Consider the following 17,570-nt stretch of genomic DNA (forward strand, 5'->3'; position numbering starts at 1 on the left):
TCCCTTTCCTCTTTGTTTTGCTTCCCAGTCAGGCGGAACGGAGTACGGGCGAGGAATCTGGGGCTTACTTTGCGTGAGTCAAAGTCTTTTACAGAAAAAAATATATACTAATCTGCCTTTTTGAGTAAAGACAAGAACAGAAACGGAGAGCAGAGGAGAAATCAGGGGGTCCCACCACCTGGAGATGGACCACTTGGACAGACGTAGAAGGGATGATGTGAAAGATGGGGGAGAGTGGGACACGTGACGAGTAGCTCTGTTCTCCAGGAAGTGAGAAAATGCTAAAAAAAAAAAAGGGAAGGTTTTAACATCATAATTAGAAGAGGACAACTTACTAACATTTCAACACTTTGTTTTTAGCATTTAGCTGAAGAAAACAACATCTCTGCCAGGTCAGTTACGTTGTCTTCAGTGTAAAAGCAAGAATCCGGGACACGGGCTGCAGAGGAAGCAGATAAACATCGGACGTGATGGTTCAGGAAGAGAATCTGGCTGGGTGAAGGGCAGGCCTTCAAAAAACGGCTAAACAATTATTTATAATAACTTTAAGGGAGAAAAAAAGGCTCAAGTGGATCAGAACTGAGACAAATAGGACTGGCTGCAATTCAAACGACAACATCTGAAGGAAATGCTGATCCCGGTCCAATTTAAATGTCAGCTGAAAAATAAAAAATAAAAATCTGTTTCCTTTAGTTTCATCATTTTGTCCAAACTTAATCCTTCAGCTCATCCTTATAGCCGCACAGCTCCTTGCTGTCCAGCTAATTATCCCTATCTAGTTCCCATGGTGATGGAGATAATGGACCAAGGTGCTTTGTGAGCACACCCTTCCCCAATTAGCCCGTCCATGCCAGGCATACATTCAGCATTCCCTTTAGTATGGTACGGCGGCCCACGTGCACCCGGTGCTCATGTTAATAATTGGCTTAGCTCGGTCAGGGAAACCTTCAGCACTCCAATGAGATTAACACTTCGACCCCAGTATTCCCTTCCACCCGATTTGTATCATTGTGCTAATTTACTCAGAGCAGGCCTCTTGTGACAGAGCGGTCTCAGCGTCTCAGTTTGTGAAAAATAACTAAATCAACCTCTGCTCTCTGAGAAATAAATACATTGATAAAGTTCAGGCAACAGATGTCTGGTGATTCAGCTCCCGGCAATATGGCATCATGCCAGGCAGCCAAGAAAGGGTTAATATTTCTGTTACGCACGTGAATGTTTGGTATAAACCTTTAGGAAGTTTGAGCTAGGGATGCACCGATACGATACTGGCATCGGTATCGGAACCGATACCAATACCAGTATCGGTAAAACTTAACCGATACCAATGCAGTTGCTTGAAAATGGCTTCACTGTAACTTTTCATTTCTGTTCACCTAAAATTTTAGTTTTGTGATGATTTCCATTCATATATTTTACTTTTTATCTACCTCACAGTCTTTTCCTGTTGAAAGCAGAGAAGAAAATAAAATCTGTATACCAAATCATTGCATTTTTTTGTGTGGTATAAGTATCGGTATTGGTAATCGGTATCGGCGAGTACTCAGATCCAAGGATCCTTATCGTATTGGTTTGGAAAAAAGTGGTATCGTTGCATCCCTAGTTTGAGCATAACTGATGCTGTTGTGTCACATGGTTAATGAGGAGCACATTCAATGGAAACTGTGGTCCAGGCCCTGAAGCAGCAAAACAGCCTCAGACCATCACACAACCACCACCATGTTTACCATTAGTGTGATAACAAGAAACGGGATGCACATCTTGTACAAAGTTCTGTTCTCCAATTTTCTTAAGAACAAGGCATGATGCATTGGTTTTTGAGATGGTTTAGCCTCCTTCATGTTGTCAAACATGTTCTAGTGAAGTGATTAATTCTACAGGTCTGGTAATAATCAAGCCTGGGTTTGGTGAGTGAAACTGAAATAATGTAGTTAATCACAGTTGATCCATGATTTAACAAGGACTGCTGTTACTTTTACATAAAAGACCAGTTCGTTTTAAATAGCTTTTTAACTTTAAACCTGTTATAGCAAACCTTCAAAACAAGCTAGATTTTTAATGCAAACAGTCACTGAACAGTCGCCCCTCAGGTACCGCCCATGAGACACTTCTGCCGGAACCGGAAAACCAGCACTGCCAGAGGAAACCGGATAGTGCTAAACACCAGTCACAGTTTTCTGTGGCTTCAAATTGTGTTTTTCTTTTTGGGACTCTGGTAGTTTGTCCTAAAGTTGAAGTGGTAGCAGCCAGCTGTTTCTCCTTCTCTGATGTAATTGTTAAAGTTGAAGTTCCATTAGTTGTCACACACACTGATGTGTGTGCGCAAAATTTGTTCTCCGCATTTGACCCATCCCCTTGGGGAGCGGTGAGCTGCAGACACAGCCGTGCTCGGGAACCATTTGGTGGTTTAACCCCCCAATCCACCCCCTTGTTGCTGAGTGTCAAGCAGGGAGGCATTGGGTCCCATTTTTTGAAAGTCTTTGCTATGATGCGACCAGGAATTGAACCCTGATCTCCCAGTCTCAAGGTGGACACTCTACCACTAGGCCACTGACCAGGTGGAGAACCTCTCACACCAGTGGTGTTCTGTCGCTAAGTACACAAGTGCCTAATGAATGGACGACCCAGAGAGGAGAGGCGAGTCAGACAACTGGATGGTCCAATGGTTGCTTTTGGTCTGAAACGCGTTATTGGCAGAGATTTATAGACATGCGAGAGAACCCATTTTTTTCTTTTTAATTTTTTTAATCTCCACAATATATTTATAGCTATATGGAGCCTAAGTCGCACCCATGCACTTCCAGACCATGGGTCACTAGAAGTAAGGAAAAAAAGAATGCAAGTCAATGGACCTATGGAAGCTATTTTCTAATCCTGTTTCTTACGTGCCATGGATTTAACATATGATGTCTGTGAATATTAAAGACGCATATTGATGCTAAGAACGCACTTTTCGAACGGCAGTAAAAGTTATGAAGTTTGTGTGGAAAATACGTCCAGGACTACAAATGCGCATCACCAAAGTGATGTCATCAAACCAGACACAAAGAAAAGCAGAGGAAAATTGGCTGTAAGTTTAGCGAACTTTAAATCCTTCTTCAGGAGGAAAGAACCACCATAAATCTGGCCATGTGGTAAGTAGCAGCTACGCTAGGGGGGAGGAGATTCTGTGGTGATGTCATATGCAACATGCTGACGACTGATTTGTAGTCATTGTAGGGATGTGTATTGGTGAAATTATGGCGATACATTCTGAATCACGATACAGGGGAGACTATACAATATATCACGATATATTGCGATACATTCAGTCGGACGATATTAGTGATTTTTTCAGACTGAATTTATTGAGGGAAAATTCAATAAACAGTCCAGACTGATACTTAACATGAGGTATCTGAACCATAATAGAGGGATTAACATTTCAATGGTGGAAACAAAACCCATTGCACACTGCTGACAACTAGCGGGCAGTGTTTAAATTGCACCAAAAGAAAAGAAAATACACAAATGTTTGCAAGTAAATTCTTCCATAAATTACACGGCTTTTGAATATCGATAAAATATCACAGGAAAAATATCACAATATTTGCCATATCAATATTTTCTTACATTCTTAAGTTACATTCTTAGCTACCTATCTGAGCTTATATCCAGGGTATCTGCAGGTTTAAGGGAGCCAAATTTAAGACTTTAAGACCTTTTTTAAGGCCACTTTGACCAAATTTAAGCTATTTTTAAACTAAATTTAAGCTATAATTTCCAGCTATTGCCTGGAACCGGTGCTAACCACGTCGCAAACGTGGGATTAGCCATCCAGTTACCATTAAACTTGCACTTCCCCATGGCGCAAGCTCCCTCTAGCTTAACCAGCTAATGTGCTCATCTAAAAACAGGGCATCTGCAGGTTTAAGGGAGCCAAATTTAAGACTTTTTAAGACCTTTTTAATGCCACTTTGACCAAATTTAAGCAATTTTTTTCCAATTAAATATAAGCTATAATTTCCAGCTATTGCCTGGAACTGGTACTAACCACGTTGTGAACGTGGGATTAGCCATCTAGATACCATTAAACTTGCACTTCCCCATGGCGCAAGCTCCCACTAGCTTAACCAGCTAACGTGCTCATCTAAAAATAGCCCCCCTTCACAACCAACTGAATGTGTACGGTTCTGCTTACGCCAACATCATACACAAAAAATGCTGAACACTAACTAGAAATTCACAAAAATTTTATAGAAATAAAATAATCTTGTTTATTGGGTCTTTGGTAATTTAAGACCTTTGGAAACTGTATTTAAGGATTATTTGTAATTTTTAAGGATTTTCAAGGCCTTAAATTTGGAAAAGCAAATTTAAGACTTTTTAAGGACCCGCGGATACCCTGTAAAAATAGCCCCTTTCACAACCAACTGAACGTGTACGGTTCCGCTTACGCCAACATCATACACACAAAAAATGCTGAACACCAACTAGAAATTCACGAAAATGACAAAAATAAAAGAATCTTGTTTATTGGGTCTTTGGTAATTTAAGACCTTTGGAAACTGTATTTAAGGATTATTTGTCATTTTTAAGGAGTTTTAAGTCCTTAAATTTGGAAAAGCAAATTTAAGACTTTTTAAGGACCCGCGGATACCCTGTATATCCCCACACACCACTTCACGGAACCTTCAATCCACATCTGATAAACCTCCTGGCTGTTCCTCGAACCAGACTGAAAACCAAAGGGGACAGGGCCTTTCAGACTATTGCCCCCAGACTTTGGAACAGTCTGCCTTCAAATCTCCGTCTCTCTAAAACTGTAGAGGTCTTCAAAAAACATCTTAAAACTCACCTTTTCATCCAGGCGCCCCTCCCCCCCCCTAAATGTTCTAAAAGATGGCTTTGTTCTTGTTCACATTGTCACTTTGTTTTTACTCCTGATTTTATTTACTATTTTATCACTGCTATTGTTTTTATGATTTTTTTATTGGTTTGAGATATTTGCCCTGATCTTACTCATATTGTACAGCGCTCTGTGATTTATATCTGCGCTCTATAAATAAACTTTTACTTACTTACTTATAGTAATTACGAATTTTTCTAACTGATAAATCTCAAAGAACGTGACAAGCGTGGCCAAAAAACACATCAGTACTTTTCATTTAAATTGAAGTACAACATACTATGTGATTCCGGACGTCAGGCAAACGGATTAGAAAATAGCTCTTTGGATGCCATCAAGGAGAGAGTGGATGAATCAGCACGGATTGGGATAGATTAACGTCCATTACTGTTGGGATTCGGAGAGGTGAGGACCAGCAGACTGTAAGACAGAGAGGAAATTATCTGTCTGGCCTGCAAGGCTCCAACGAAAACTCCCCCCTCAGAAGATATGTGGAATGTGCCGTCGCTATGGCAACTCAACTCTGCCTCCTTTCCCAGCCTGGGCAGGACAGCGGGAAGGCCGCCGAAGTGTCCAGGGTCACTGCAACCCTCCAACCCTAAATGCCACCCCCCCCCCCCCCACACACACACACACCCACCCACACACACACACTGAGGTGACATGCGCTGCTTCCGTGGCTGCAGGAGCTAAAGCTGGGATAGTCCCAACCTACCACCCCTCCTAGTGGACACTTATGTTGTGTTGTCTGAAGTCTGTTGCATATCTCTGTCTGAGGTGGGTTTTTTTTTGCAGAGCAAAGCTGCTCTCCTGGTGGAGGGTAACTCTGAAGTGACTCTTTTTCCCTCCACCTGAACCAATCCTCATGTAACCCTCTTATCTCTATTAAGGTAGCACGACTCAGGGTTGCGAATGACCACAGTCACCAATTCTTGTCATGTGTCTTGCCCATGTATGTCTGATCTCTGAATTGTGTGTACTGAAACTCTAATTTACCTTTGGGATTAATAAAGTATCTTTGATTTGATTTGATTTAGCCCTGTTCAGGGACCCATGACCCACCGGAAAGGGAGGTGACTGCCTATACCATGTTAGAACGTTGTTAATTTTTGTTTTATTTTGTGTGATTCTCTTTGACTGATCTGAAACACTTAATGTGCCAAATAGGCAAGAAAAAAATCTTTAAGGGGAAATACCATAATACATTATCCCAGATATATGCCTGTAATTTAATCTCCCTAAACTCATCATTCACACATTTAGGAGATGAATTATGAAATATGGCATGGCCAGTTCTCACTTCATTACTACGAGAAATAAGTACTGATTGTTGGTAAAAATAAGATCACCATCTTGATTTGTAAAAACGTGACACAAAGCTGGTTGGTAGAAGCAGACCCGACATTACATAAGACGGAGCGCCGGGTCGTTGCATCTCCCGTCTTTGATTCAGGTGATTATGTTTGCTGATCACCAGAGGGATGAGTGAACAGGAGGATAAAACTGATGTGCTGTTTTCTTGGGGACAAGGGGCTGAATGGAGTGTTTCGCCGTTTTATTCCTTGTTTTTCACTCCTTGCCGGCTCAGTTTAGGCCCTGATTACAACAAAAGGCTGGGAGCTGTGCACTCTGAACGAAGCGATTGTCGAATTACGTTCTCAGACAAGGATGCACAACTTTCACTTGGATCAGCAGATTCCCCCCAGAGATGCTGGCAGGAAAGCTGGGACAAATACTGCATCAGATTCAATCTCTGAACGTCTAAGGCTGAAACTAGACGACACAGGAGGGACTTGATAGGAATGGCTTTTGACTTTCAGCTTATCGAGGAGCTCCGCGTTAGTCCTTCTTTGACTGTATAGACAGGATGAAGATGATTGGAAAAAGGAAACAATACAAGAATTTAAATTGCTCTTAGGGCTTTGACTGCAACGATTCATGAAGCTTAGGAGAAGAACACCGCTTAGTGGCTGCTGACCAGAAAGCTGATGCTGATCTCTAACTGGGGTGGGAGGGGAGGAGAGGAGGCAGATCAGGAGATACAGCAGCAGCAGGATGACAGTCTCTATAAACTCTTGGCCATTTTTGTGTTTATTAAGGTTAGTTAGCTGTGGTGTCCATCCTGTATCAGCTGTACATCTACATCCATGCATGTGAATAGGGTTGTCACGGTAACCGGTGTAGTGGTAAACCCCGGTAAAAAGTTGACAATAATAATAACCGTCTTGTTTTTAAAAACATATATTATCTCGGGATCTTTCATGGCGGTTAAAACGAAGAGTCGGAGTACCCGGCCCGGAGGGTTACCGGGGTCCCACCCTGGAGCCAGGCCTGGGGTTGGGGCCCGTGAGCGAGCGCCTGGTGGCCGGGCTTTCGCCCATGGGGCCCGGCCGGGCCCAGCCCGAACCGGATACATGGGCTCGTCCAACTGTGGACCCACCACCCGCAGGAGGAACATGAAGGGTCCGGTGCAATGCGAATCGGGTGGCAGACCAAGGCGGGAGCCTTGGCGGTCCAATCCCCGGACAAGAAAACTAGTTTTTGGGACATGGAACGTCACCTCGCTGGCGGGGAAGGAGCCGGAGCTTGTGGCAGAGGTTGAGCGGTACCGGCTAGATATAGTCGGACTCACCTCGACACATTGCATTGGCTCTGGAACCCGAGACCTGGAGAGGGGTTGGACACTCTACTTTGCTGGAGTTGCTCCGGGTGAGAGGCGGAGGGCTGGGGTTGGCTTTTTGTTAGCCCCGAGACTCTCTGCCTGTGTGTTGGGGTTTACCCCGGGGGACAAGAGGGTAGCTTCCTTGCGCCTTCGGGTCGGGGAACGGGTCCTGACTGTTGTTTGTGCTTATGGGCCAAATATCAGTTCAGAGTACCCACCCTTTTTGGAGTCCCTGGGACGAGTGCTAGATAGTGCTCCATCAGGGGACTCCATTGTCCTGCTGGGGGACTTCAATGCTCACGTGGGCAATGACAGCTTGACCTGGAGGGGTGTGATTGGGAGGAACGGCCCACCTAATCTGAACTCGAGCGGTGTTTTGTTATTGGACTTCTGTGCAAGCCGCAGTTTGGCCATAACGAACACCATGTTCGAACATAAGGATGCCCACCGGTACACTTGGTACCAGGGCAGCCTAGGTCACAGGTCGATGATAGATTTTGTAGTCATATCATCTGACCTGCGGCCGTATGTTTTGGACACCCGAGTGAAGAGAGGGGCGGAGCTGTCAACTGATCACCACCTGGTGGTGAGTTGGATCAGATGGCAAGGGAACATGCCGCGTAGACCTGGCAGACCCAAACGCATAGTGAGGGTCTGCTGGGAACGCCTGGCAGAAGAACCTGTCAAGACGGTCTTAAACTCCCACCTCCGGCAGAGCTTTGACCACGTCCCGAGAGCAGTGGGGGACATTGAGTCCGAGTGGGCCTTGTTCCACTCTGCGATTGTTGAGGCGGCTGTTTCTAGCTGTGGTCGTAAGGTGGCCGGTGCCAGTCGTGGTGGCAACCCCCGTACCCGCTGGTGGACACCAGAGGTTCGGGGAGCCGTCAGGCTGAAGAAGGAGGCCTACAGGGCGTGGCTGGTCTGTGGGTCTCCGGAGGCAGCAGACAGGTACCGGATAGCCAAGCGGGGTGCAGCAGTGGCAGTTGCCGAGGCAAAATCTCGGGCGTGGGAGGAGTTTGGTGAGGCCATGGAGAAAGACTATCGATCGGCTCCAAAGAGGTTCTGGCAAACTGTCCGGCGCCTCAGGAGAGGAAGGCAGCAACTCGCTCACACTGTTTACAGTGGGGATGGGGAGCTGCTGACGTCAACTGAGGCTATAGTCGGATGGTGGAAGGAATACTTTGAGGAGCTCCTCAATCCCACCAATGCGCATTCCGAGGAGGAACCAGAGCTGGGAGGCCTGGGGATGGACTGTCCGATCTCCGGGGCAGAAGTTGCTGAGGTAGTCAAACAACTACACAGCGGCGGAGCCCCGGGGGCGGATGAGGTTCGTCCTGGGTATCTCAAGGCTATGGATGTTGTAGGGCTGTCATGGTTGACACGTCTCTACAACATTGCGTGGTCATCGGGGGCAGTTCCTAGGGAGTGGCAGACCGGGGTGGTGGTCCCCATCTTTAAGAAGGGTGACCTGAGGGTGTGTTCCAACTATAGGGGGATCACCCTCCTCAGCCTCCATGGAAAGGTCTACGCCAAGGTACTGGAGAGGAGGGTCCGATCGATAGTTGAATCTCAGATAGAGGAGGAGCAATGTGGTTTTCGTCCTGGCCGTGGAACTGTGGACCAGCTCTATACCCTTGATAGGGTGATGGAGGGGGCATGGGAGTTTGCCCAACCAATCCACATGTGCTTTGTGGATTTGGAGAAGGCTTATGACCGTGTCCCCAGGGGCACCCTGTGGGGGACGCTCCAGGAGTATGGGGTGGGTGGCTTTCTGTTAAGGGCCATTCAGTCCCTTTACCAGAGGAGCGTGAGTTTGGTCCGCATAGCCGGTAGTAAGTCGGACCTGTTCCCAGTGAGGGTTGGACTCCGCCAGGGCTGCCCTTTGTCACCGGTTCTGTTCATCACTTTTATGGACAGAATTTCTAGACGCAGCCGTGGTGTGGAGTGTGTCGAGTTTGGTGGCAGGAGAATCTCGTCTCTGCTTTTTGCGGATGATGTGGTCCTCCTAGCTTCATCCAGCTCTGACCTTCAGCTCTTGCTGGGTAGGTTCGCGGCCGAATGTGAAGCGGCTGGGATGAGGATCAGCACCTCCAAATCTGAGACCATGGTTCTCGACCAGAAAAGGGTGGCTTGCCACCTCCGGGTCGGGGGAGAGGTCCTACCTCAAGTGGAGGAGTTTAAGTATCTCGGGGTCTTGTTCACGAGTGAGGGTAGGAGGGATCGGGAGATCGACAGGCGGATTGGTTCGGCGTCTGCAGTGATGCGGACGCTGAGCCGATCTGTCGTGGGGAAGAGGGAGCTGAGCCAGAAGGCCAGGCTCTCGATTTACCGGTCGATCTACGTCCCAATCCTCACCTATGGTCATGAGCTTTGGGTAATGACCGAAAGAACGAGATCGCGGATACAAGCGGCCGAAATGAGTTTCCTCCGTAGGGTGGCCGGGCTCAGCCTTAGAGATAGGGTGAGGAGCTCGGACATTCGGGAGGGACTCGGGAGTAGAACCGCTGCTCCTCCGGATCGAAAGGAGCCAGTTGAGGTGGTTTGGGCATCTGGTCAGGATGCCTCCTGGACGCCTCCCCGGGGAGGTGTTTCGGGCATGTCCTGCCGGCAGAAGGCCCCCGGGTCGACCCAGGACACGTTGGAGAGGTTACATCTCCAATCTGGTCCGGGAACGCCTTGGGGTCCTGCCGGAGGAGCTGGTGGACAAGGCCGGGGAGAGGACGGCCTGGAGCTCCCTAGTTGGGATGCTGCCCCCGCGACCCGGACCCGGATAAGCGGAGGAAGACGAAGACGATATTATCTCGGTGGGTTTACCGTGGCAGCGGTGTAGGCGCGGTGACCCTTACCAGCCACCGTATCATCTGCTGAAGTTGCTGGCGGCACATGCGCACTTTGTTGTTTACAACCAAAACTTTCTTGAAGCTAAAGCTGAAATAATGGCCAAAGGAGGAGACGGCAGCACGCAGGACATTTATTATCCCTCAAAGAAGACAAAGTGGGAAGTACGGGCGTTTTTTGGATATTTGAAGAATGCCGAGGGACAGTTGATAGAAGACGGCTATCCTGTTTGCAGCACGTGCAGAAAAAGTGTCTGTGAAAGGCAGCAACACTTCAAATCTCATGACACATCTGCGTGACCATCACCCACAACTCTACAGTCAACGCAAGGCAAGCTAACGTTAGCGTTTTAGCTAAAATGCGTGATCCGAGGATTTGGGTTGAGGGAGAATGCAACGAGTCGCTATATAAAGCAGCCGCAGCGCCGCTACCTGCATATAAACCGTGTCGCGGACACCCCCATGTTAAATGACGCTATGCATTACGGGGCTCCCAGGGGCAGATAAGAGTTGGTCTCTCTCCGAGAATAATTATGAATTTAACAATGATTACTGCCTGATGACCTTTTCCCACATCTGCAAAGCTCACTGGAACACAAACCGAGGACAATATTTTCCTGATATAGGGTTTATTACTCAAGTAAGGGTAAAAAAGTTTCTGATTAGAAGGCTACTTGAGTACTGAGTATCATCTGATCTAATATTTTTTAAATGATGACATCAAACAGACAAAAAAATGAGAAGTTATGGGCAAATATTGGTATTTTAAAGACTAAAGGGGAAAAATGTAAACAAATAAACAACATAATTAAAAAAATAAAACATTTTAGGCAAAATTTAGACACAAACTGAGGACAATATTTCCTGACATACAGGGTTTATTTAGTTTCCTGAAAATGTAACACGTAAAAAAATACCGCGATAATACCGAAAACCGTGATAATTTTGGTCACGATAACCGTGAGGTTACATTTTCACACCGTGACAACCCTACATGTGAATGCATTAAAACACTACAAACGTACATGAACTCACACACAGGCAAAAACATCATCTCCCACCCATTCAGAGGCAGGAGATAAAAGTAACCAATAGCTCTAAGGACGTGTCTTCTGCATCCATCTGAACTGAGGTTTAATCAGACCACTGACTCAAACTGTGACCTCGTCAAATAAAGTGAATTATTCAGACCATAAAATCAGCTTCTAGTTGTTCAAATCTCAGTAATTCAGGAACGTTGCAGAAAAATGCTGCCATGATAAATCTACAAGGATAATCCGTGTCATTGGATCGCTCTGATATCAGATAGCTCGCTCCCCTCCTCCATCTCTCCTCCAAGGTTGTTTGGGTGCATTCACGTCTCCTTTTGTCATCACCTCCTTGAATTGGATTTATTCTCTCCCTGCGTTTAGCTTGTTGTGTCGCCCTCTTTTTCCATTACACTGTACAAATCTCACTATAGCACAGGGCTTGCTTCCCACGTAATCACCCTCCATCTGACCTCTTCTCCAACACTTTCAGCCATCACCATCCCTCTCATGATTCCTCTCTCTTGCACATCCCTCCTTGAATAATTACTACAAGCCTTGTGAAGATCAACTTGTGTTGCAACAGCTGAATAAGCAAGACCTCAGGCTGCTGACGGTCACTATTCAACCATCACCCACTGAAACAGCCGGAGCAGCGCATTTAAAACATGACCTGATGCTTTTCTATCATTTCTGCTGCAATGAGCAAAACATGCAGCTAAAATCCCTCCTCAAGCTCATTGTTCACACTCAGGTGAAGACATTTAGTCCAAGGTCAGCAACACACCTGCTTCATTGTAAATAGCAGAGAGCTTGTCCAGCATGTCTTTGTCCAGATTCAGTATCTGCCGCTCCAGGATGGAGGGGTAAGAAAGGCTGACCCGCTCCCTTTTCTCATCCTTCTCCTGGTCTTTTTCTCTGTTTCGCTCTCTCTCTCGTTCATAGGTCAGTAGCTGCTGGCGCAGAGCTTCTGGCAGGTGGGCCTTCGCAAACTCAGCAGCAGCCTGACAATGGAGAGAAAAGGGAGACAGAAGAGAAATTAGATGGCTGCAGACACAGAGAAGGTTGGTCAGAAACACCAAGAGGCAAAATACTTGTTATTTAGACAAAATCAACACTTGGTAGCATCCGCACAAACTACAAAATAACAGCACACACACCAAATCTTTGCGTTTGTTAAAAAATTTCTGGAAAACAAAAAAAGTTCTAAATTGCATAAAGTGAATCGCATTTCCAAAACAAAAAAAAAAAGGACTGATATTCTGCTTAAAAAAATGTGAATCTGAACGGTTTCACACCATTTATCACAAAAGCGGTGCACACTAAGACCAAATCCTGCCACTCAAAGACAAATTTCTATGCTTTTATGTCTGTGAGCTCCTGTGGAAGTAACCAGAGGTCTAAAAAAGCCTTGCCAAATGCACTCCAGCTCATGCTGAGGGACACAGCTGGGCTACAGAAACTACATCTTCACCTCTTCTCTAAAGACAACACCATAAAACCTTTTTCTCACATAGGTCCAGAGCCCGTATTCCCAGTCAGCGCAAGGTCACGGACAACAAATGTCACCCGATATACTGCTGACAAGCCACTGATCTGCATCATCAGAGATTCATTGAGCTCAGATTTCATCCCAGGTTGGAGAACGACTGAGATCTGCAGAAAATAAGAAAACAAGGAGAGCTTCCACAAACGGGAGGAAACCTGCAGTTGTACGTGATGACTTCAGGTCCAGACAGAAACCTGCAGGTGAATCTGATGTGCTCCCTCCGAGCCTTACATCCCTCTCTTCCTGCACATAGAGATTCATTTAAATGACTCAACTCACTTTGCTTAGATTTTGTTAGCACTAGTGAGGTTCCCAATCAGTCTCCCATTCTTCTCTCATTTTTCATTTCCTATCATCTTTTCAGTGTGCTCCCATGGTGATGAGCCAGAGATCACCCTGGACCTTTCCCCCCGTCCCATTTCTGACTCGCGTTTCTTTTGTCTGAAGATAATCAGAGGAGACATACTTTCATCCAGTAGTCACCATGTGGGAAGCCCGAGTCGACAAACTGGGCTCAAAGATCATTAACGGAGAAGAAAGTCTTTGGTCTTATTGGACTTTTTCTTGTTCCAACTACCAAGGACTGACTGTACATCTCCCAGAGCGGGGGGGGGGGGGGGGGGGGGTCACAGTTTCTCCAGTTACATACCATTGTACCACACATAACCCTTATAAGCAGTCTGCGAGACTCTAATTTGCTGGCTAGCCACACCGGCACATCTAAAATCAGATTAGAAGATGAAAGAAGGGATTGGTGGATGAAGGAGGGATAGCGGGGATAGACACGGATGAAGACGCAGAGAGAGAGAGATGAGGATAAGGAGAACACAAGGGAACAAAATGAAGTGAGAGATTAGTGGAAGGCTTAAGACAGTCTCGAAGGAATGTACAAGGACCACGATGAGATGGTTGAGGTGAAGTAAAATGAGGTGGATGAGACGGGGGAGCTGAAAGAGACAGTCCTGGAGGACCACCATCCTGAATAACTTCAACGTTCCTGCTTCAGCACACCTGAGTGCCATTCATGGACCGATTGGAGGTTTTTATCCGGTTTATTGGAGCATAAAAACATTCAAATCAAGCAGGACAGAAGAATATCTCAGAATGGGTTGGAGAGGCCATGGTGGTGTCCCAGGTCTTTAACTGGTAAAGGTCGTAAATGAGCAGGAGAGTCGAGTCGACACAGAGGAAGGCCGTCCAAGTTCCCGTGACCCACAGGTCATTTTTAGCAAAGCCATGAAATAAAAGGTTATTCTAAAAAAAGAACATTTTCTTAGTTTTGCTCATTCAAATCGTTCCAAGTACTGGCCAGGCTGACTCTACTGGGTTGAGCGACTTGAATATTTCACCACTCAATTATTTATGAGGAAGAACCCAGAAACTCATTTTGACGTCATATTTTAATTCACTTGACTGTTGCCACCAGATGCAGCAACTTTTCTGGCCTCATCAGCAGATTTCTTCGCTTAAACAGACGATTGTGACAAACATTTACAACGAGCACATGTAGGCAGGCAGGAATGTGAACCCATGCAGCCCAGAGTCAGCAGGTCTCTCCCATCGCAAGAAAACAGCTCTTTGTCTTCTCTACGTTCGGTCAGAGCAGGAAGAAGTGGTCCTGCAGCAACAGCTCCGATTGTGCAGAAGAGGCTGTGAGACGTGCGCTCCTCTCTGCCCAAGTGAATATCTGTTCATTTTGATAGTCAGGTTTCTTCTGATTCAGATGCATTTCATTTCCCAGTTGCAACACAGGAGATAAACCACTCAGTGATGCAGAGCATTGCACTGGGTTCACCTTCACACCAGACCACCTGTTAGCCTAGTGAACCAGACCAAATTCTTGCTTTGCAAAGTTTGGTTTAGGCACGCTCCATTGAAACCTCCGCAGCTCCTACCAGGACTCTGGCTAGCCAATCACAGCTCTCTGGAGGGGTTTCAAACACATAAAGAGCTGTGATTGGTCCATAATGGTGGGCCAATCATAGTGCTCTATCTGCTTAGTGAACAAATCACAGAGCTCTATCCGCTTTGTGGGCCAATCAGGGCACTCTATATGCCTGGTGGGTGGGATGATGCAACAGAGTGAAACAAGAGTGTGACTACGTTAACATGCAGCCAGTATCCGGGTTATGATCGGGTTAAAGTCAGTATTCGGGTTTCTGAGTTGATCAGAATAACCCGTTTACAAGCATAAATGGAAAGAGTTACCCCTAACTTGCATAACCTGATTTAAATGCGGATGTTGGGGTAGCGTCAGGACGTATGGACTACGTCCAGACGCAATATGCGTCATTTCCGGTTCTTCTTGTTCCGGTATCCGTGAAAACAACAACATGTTTCCCAGTTCGGAAGAGATAGCGACCGCGTTTGTTTGCGCTTTAGTTTCCTCGTCACTCCAAAAGTGTGGTGCTGTGCCGCGACTCGCCATGTTGCTCCCAACTTGTTGTTTACTTCCGGTGTTCTGGCACATACAAGACGTCTCGCTACTCAAAAGACCAAGATTCCTTGCGAACAGAGCATGCGCAGAACACACGCTTTGATGGGGATACCCCGGTATGCGTTTACACGACCAAACATTCGGGTTAGAAAAGGGTTACCCCAGGTGTAGTAACCGGGTTTTTAAAAACCCGGTTATGAGCATATCCGGGTTTCTGGCGGTGTTTACAAGGACCTGCGGAACCGGGTTAAGCTGGGCGGACACTGCGACTTTTTCACTCGTAGCACTCTGCTTCAGCTCAAACTGTACGACTTCCTCGCAGGGCAGATCTCACGAGTCATGCGCTCACACTGCACGACCCAGTTCTCGGATGCGACCTGACTGCTCACACTGTACGTCTGCTAGCAACACGTCGGCCCTAAAAATAGGCTAAAAATAGCAGTTTTTACTCAACACGTCAGACTTATTTGTCTTGTTTTGCCTGTTGTCCTTCGGGAGTGCTGCAGGAGGACACACAGGGATTTATGGGGGTTGGATGAGGAAAACGAAATAAAGAAAGTAAATCTGTGTTTTGTGATCAGTTTAATTTGACATGAACACGACAAACACGCTTTCTTGACGAGCTTTGTGAGTAAAAAAAACGTGTAGAAACAAAAACGAACAGCGTGTGTTATTAGGGAAATAGCGAGTGAGCGGCGTTGATGCAGGATTGCGCATGGGCCGTGAGCGGTTCTGGAACTTTTTGGGTCGCAGCTGCTCGCAGCGCCGCTTCAACAGTGCGATACCCTCACGAGGGACAAGCAAAATATTAAACACGCCAGAAGTCCGTGCGACCTCACGATTGCTGATCGGTAGCTGGCCACGTGGTGTTAATCACCTCTCGTAACCCCCTGTACACTACACGACCGCTCGGCGCAAAACTCGCCCCGATCTCGTGGATTCTCGCACGAGTGGAAAATCGGCTCAAAAAAGTGAAAAAGTCGCAGTGTACGCCCGGCCTTATTGTGAATATTCGGGTTTTAAAAGGGTTACTGGCTGCATGTAAACGCACTCTGTGTCACATTCATTGTCCAGTGGAATGCGGAGATCATTTGAAAGACAACGGTAGAACCCGCCCCACAACCGAGAGCCGTCAATGGAGCGTTGCCAGACTAAATAATACATTTATTTAGTCTGGCTTGCCAGGCTAGACCACCTGTAGCACAGAGATGCATAATCCTGTATGTGTGCACACCCCCCCCCCCCCCCCACTCCTGTCTTGATAAGGGTGCATTATCTCTCTTTACTTCATCAACCCCGTTACCATAATAAGCCATCTTACCAACTAAAACGAGCTTCAGAAATAAGAGTCAGCCAGCTTTATTCAGGCCATTTTCATCCATCGTATCACGCGGCTGGCAGAACAGAGGAAAATCATTTTCTCTTTAGAATCTGTGAAAAAGTTATGACCAAAGAAGAAAAATCTCTTTCTGCGCTTGGCGCGGCGCTCTGGGGATCGGGCCGGCTATGAGAGGCTGGCTTCTGACAGATCAAGCAGGCAGATGGAGAGAAAAATAAAGAAAGGGAACCGGGAGGGGTGTGAAAGCCCTTCATCAACGTTGCTCAAGTGAATTATTTAAAAAAAAAGTGAGACTTCAGTTTTAAATAAGTTACAGAAACAACAGAAGCAATAAAATACAACTAAAACTGTAGATACCAGCAGGCCTAAGGAGCATTTTTGTTTTAAGTTTTTGAACACGAGTAAAATAAAATTCTAAAATCAAAGTAATGGTGTTAGAAAGAGAATTTACAATCCTACAATGACCATAGAATATGTTTTCTAATTAAAACAAACAGAAGATGATTTTATGTTCAATACTTTGGGAAGACGGATGGAAATGAGCCTTTGGCTGTAATTCAGTATGTTTACTAACATGTTCATTACCACATACTGTCTCAATCAAATAAACATTTTAAAGATGTGGTTCACTCAAAAAACCTCTTTAATGATTATTTTTGATTATAATGGGTCAATCTGAGTTTTCAAGCAGGCTAAACCTGAAAATAGTCTCCTACACCTATCTCCTGCATTAGCTTCTGATAGAAAATAGACGGTGGAACTCTAAGGGTGTTTCTCAATGTCAAGGCGCCTGGCCTCACAAGCAAGGTGCCTTGCTTACGAGAACACTG

The 17,570-nt window shown here is 46.0% G+C and overlaps 1 protein-coding gene across 1 annotated transcript in view; it reads right to left on the bottom strand.

Moving 5' to 3' along the window:
* ppm1lb (protein phosphatase, Mg2+/Mn2+ dependent, 1Lb) overlaps positions 1–17,570 on the bottom strand; it is a 52,249-nt gene that overhangs the window by 2,564 nt on the left and 32,115 nt on the right. The window contains exon 2 of the mRNA XM_015951047.3: positions 12,203–12,419. Coding sequence (XP_015806533.1) covers positions 12,203–12,419 — 217 coding nt within the window. The remainder of the gene's footprint in view (positions 1–12,202; positions 12,420–17,570) is intronic.

This window comes from Nothobranchius furzeri, chromosome 13 (genome assembly GCF_043380555.1).
Source record: "Nothobranchius furzeri strain GRZ-AD chromosome 13, NfurGRZ-RIMD1, whole genome shotgun sequence".
NCBI classification, from domain to species: domain Eukaryota; kingdom Metazoa; phylum Chordata; class Actinopteri; order Cyprinodontiformes; family Nothobranchiidae; genus Nothobranchius; species Nothobranchius furzeri.